We start from the raw sequence: 4,065 nt of genomic DNA on the forward strand, positions 1-4,065 counted from the left end.
ATGAATGCACTAGCTTGGAACTGCCTGGGCCTGGGTTCACTTGGAAAGATTCAGTTCCTTCAAGAAGTAACCCGTAGTGAGAAGCCGTCGTTTGTCTTTCTTTGTGAAACTATAAGTCGTTATGAGAAAATGGAAAAGTTATGTAGTAAGTTAGGTTTTGAAGGTTTTATTGATGTTGAGCCTCAAGGGAAAAGTGGAGGAATTGCTCTATTCTGGAAAAATGCAAAGGTTGTGAACCTGTTAAGTTTTCTCATTCCCCCATTGATATTTCTGTATACGGGGCGGGATCAAAAAGCTGGCGTTTGACAGGTATCTATGGAGAGCCTGCGAGGACACGGAGGTTTAAAATGTGGGAGTTTTTAAAGAACTTATCCCGTGATGCGAATCTACCTTGGTGTGTAATGGGAGATATCAACAATGTTACATCTCAAACAAGTAAGAAGGGTGGTCCTCCATACCCAAATCATCTTATTGAGGGATTTAATGACTGTCTTCACGAAGCTAATCTTCATGACCTTGATATAATAGGTCACCAGTTTACGTGGGAAAAAGGACGAAACACGGATCATTGGGTGGAGATCAGACTGGATCGGGTGTTAGCAAATACGCATTGGTTAGATGTTTTCGATATGGATAAAGTCTATAATTTACAGGGCTACCCATCAGACCATAGCCCACTGTTGTTATGTCCGGAAATGCAGTTGAGAAGAAATAAGAGAAGGCCATTTCGGTTTGAGAACGCTTGGCTTACCGAACCAATGTGCTCTCAAATCATTAAAGATTGTTGGGAAGAGGAGGAAGACAATACTATTCTTCAAAGACTGAGTAAGTGTGCAGAGAGTTTGAATGTATGGGGAAAAGAAATTACAGGTTCTTTTAGTAGCCGTATCAAGGATTGCAAAGCCAAGCTAAAGTTGCTGCGAGGTAAACGTGATGCATGGTCTGTTGCAGAGTTTGAAAACACTAGACAACAGCTGTTTTTAGTGCTCGATCAGAAGGAAATCTTCTAGAGGCAAAGATCTAAATAACTCTGGTTACAAGCAGGGGAGAAGAACACCAAGTATTTTCATGCTTCTTGTAAAAAGAGGAAACACAATAATCATATTCAAAAACTCAAGAATGCAGATGGAGCTTGGGTTGACTGGGACTGTGGTTTGCAAGATATGATTAGGGAGTATTTTCAGAACTTATTTACTGAGGAGTAGACTCATAGTGAGATGGTGTTAAACTGTATCTCAAAAAATGTATCGGAGCAACAGAATTCAGAGCTGCTAAGCATTGTGATCGATAATGAAGTGAAAGATGTTGTGTTTCATATGCACCCAGATAAAGCGTCAGGACCAGATGGCATGGCCCCGGCTTTTTTCCAGAAAAATTGGAATATAGTAGGTGAGGCATTAGTGCAAATGGTCAGGGATTTTTTGGCGACAAGGGTTCTCATGGAAGGTATTAATATTACTAATATTGTTCTTATCCCTAAAAAGAGAAACCCGTCTATGCTGTCAGAGTTGAGACCTATTGCTTTGTGCAATATGGTGATGAAAATAATTACTAAAGTAATCGCAAATCGTCTCAAGTGTGTGCATGATTCGGTGATCTCAGACACTCAGAGTGCTTTCTTGCCGAGCAGATTAATTACTGACAATATCATGATCTCCTTTGAGGTCATGCATTATCTGAAAAGGAAGAAATTTGGCAAAGATGGTTTTATGGCTCTTAAGTTGGATATGTCCAAGGCGTACGATCACATCGAATGGAAGTTCCTGCAAAAAATGCTTCTTCGAATGGGTTTTGATAGTTGGTGGACTCATCTTGTTTTACAATGTGTGTCAACTGTTGACTATACCATTATTCATGGCGAGCACGAAATAGGTCCAATTAAGCCAAGTCATGGCCTACGACAAGGAGATCCTCTATCTCCTTACCTCTTCATTATTTGTGCTGAAGGTCTGACTGGGTTGATTAGGCAGTATGAAACTACAAAATGGTTGCATGGGATATAATTTGCAGGAAAGCCCCGTCCATCAGTCACATGCTATTTGCTGATGATAGCTATGTATACTGCAAGGCAAAGTCAGAAGAAGAGAGGAAGGTGTTGGAGTTATTGTCGACATATGAAAAAGCTTCAGGCCGGTGAGTTAATAGAGGTAAATCCACTATTTTCTTTAGTGCAAATGTTATTCCATATAAAAAGGAGGAGCTCTGTCAGGTGCTTCAAATTCCTGTGGCAGATATCTTCAAAGTACCTGGGTTTACCAAATCTGTCAGGCAGGAACAAGACTGCAATCTTTGGCTACTTGAAGGACAAAGTCAATGCCAGTATCCATAGTTAGAATGAAAAGAAAGTGTCTAAACCAGCAAAAGAAATCCTTATTAAAACGGTGGCTCAAACCTTGCCTTCTTATGCCATGAATATCTTCCTTCTCCCATTAGTGTTTGTTCGTGACATGGAAAAAGCAATGGCAAAGTTCTTTTGGAATACTTCACAGAAAAAAAAACTCTAAAATCACATGGATGGCCTGGGAAAGAATGTCCCGTCACAAGCATGCTGGTGGGTTAGGTTTTAAAAGCTTACGAGATGTAAACCTTTCGATGTTGGGGAAACAATGCTGACATTTTATTACTAATCCAGAAAGTATGGTGGCCCGAACTTATAAAGCTAAATACTTTGCCAACACATAATTAATGGAAGCATATCTGGGGAGTAGTCCTAGTTTTATCTGGCGAAGTATCATGGAAGTGAGACAAGTGATTTCTTCAGGGTCGTGTTGGAGGATTGGTACAGGCATGGAGATACAAATCACTGGACAATCTTGGTTGAATAATGTTGATAATCCTTATATTTCTACTAATTCACCATCATTGTTAAATCAAAGAGTGGCCTCTCTGTTTCGTACTGGGACTAAAGAATGGGATATGGAGATTATTAAAGATATTTTTGACATAAGAGATCAACACTATATTGCAAACACGAGGGTGGAACAAGATCTTAATAAAGATACTTTGTACTGGAAGATAGAAAACTGTGGACAGTATTCAGTAAGAAGTGTGTAATAACCCCAATTTTTTGAAATTTTTGAAACTCTTATGAATAGTGATTTTGCAGATTATGCTGAATGAGAAAACTTTTCATGCCACACTATGTAGGGGTTCTGTTATTGATCTTCTGGGATATTATTAGTACTCTATGTGGTATATAAGTGTGTGTAAAGATCGTCAGAATCCAATTCCGAACACTTTGATTTTTCCCGGAAATCCACTAGATACGGAAAGAATTGAGTATAAGGTAACAGGATAAAAATGATTTAAATTAAAGGATTATAAGAGAGGATCATAAAAGGAATATAATTTATTGAGAAAGGTTAAGGAAACCCAAGTAATAAGATCCCGGGTATGATCCCTCAAACGATAAACGAAAGCGAAAGTTAAGCGAACCGTATAACAGATCAGCGGTCATTAGGCAAACAATTAGAAGCTAATCAAAGGGATTAGTGGGGATGATGTCATCAAACCAATAGGAAGAGGACAAAGGAGGGAGGGTGACATCACTTGATTATGTAAGCATGACATAAGGGGAAAGAGATGTGGTTGATTTAAAACCACACAAAGTCAAGGTTAGAAAAGTAATTACCCAAAAACAAATCAAAAGCAACCAAGGCAAGCAAAACAAATCACAAACACACCAAGCAAGCAAAAAATTCATTTCCTTTCTTTTTCTTCTTGAAGCTCTCGGCCCCTTTTCTTAAAAAATGAAGATCCAAGCTCCACCACTTACTATTTGGCAAGGTATTTATCTAAGCTTCCCCATGGATAGTTACATACTTCCTATAAGTTTAAGCTTCTAATTCCAAGCCAATCTTTTTTTATAAATCAAGGAAGACGATGGTGAATAGTACTTCTTGAAATTAATTTTTTTGTTCTTGATTTCTTTGAAAGATCAAGCTTGTAGGAGGTTAGATTAAGGCTTCCATGGGCATTCCAAGGATCTTTCATGGATTAAAAGCTTCAAGGAAGGTATAACTCTTCATGATCTTAATCTTAAGCTTTGTTGTTTAGATTTCCTAA

At 38.5% G+C, this 4,065-nt stretch overlaps 1 protein-coding gene across 1 annotated transcript; it reads left to right on the forward strand.

The window, feature by feature from the left end:
• On the forward strand, positions 1-1,010 carry LOC141665210 (uncharacterized). Its single transcript, XM_074471189.1, has 2 exons — positions 1-145; positions 229-1,010. Exons 1-2 carry the CDS (start codon positions 1-3, stop codon positions 1,008-1,010), a joined length of 927 nt encoding a protein of 308 aa, XP_074327290.1.
• Positions 1,011-4,065: the final 3,055 nt, after the last annotated feature.

The sequence above is a fragment of the Apium graveolens genome, chromosome 6, assembly GCF_009905375.1.
Source record: "Apium graveolens cultivar Ventura chromosome 6, ASM990537v1, whole genome shotgun sequence".
Taxonomy (NCBI): Eukaryota; Viridiplantae; Streptophyta; class Magnoliopsida; order Apiales; family Apiaceae; genus Apium; species Apium graveolens.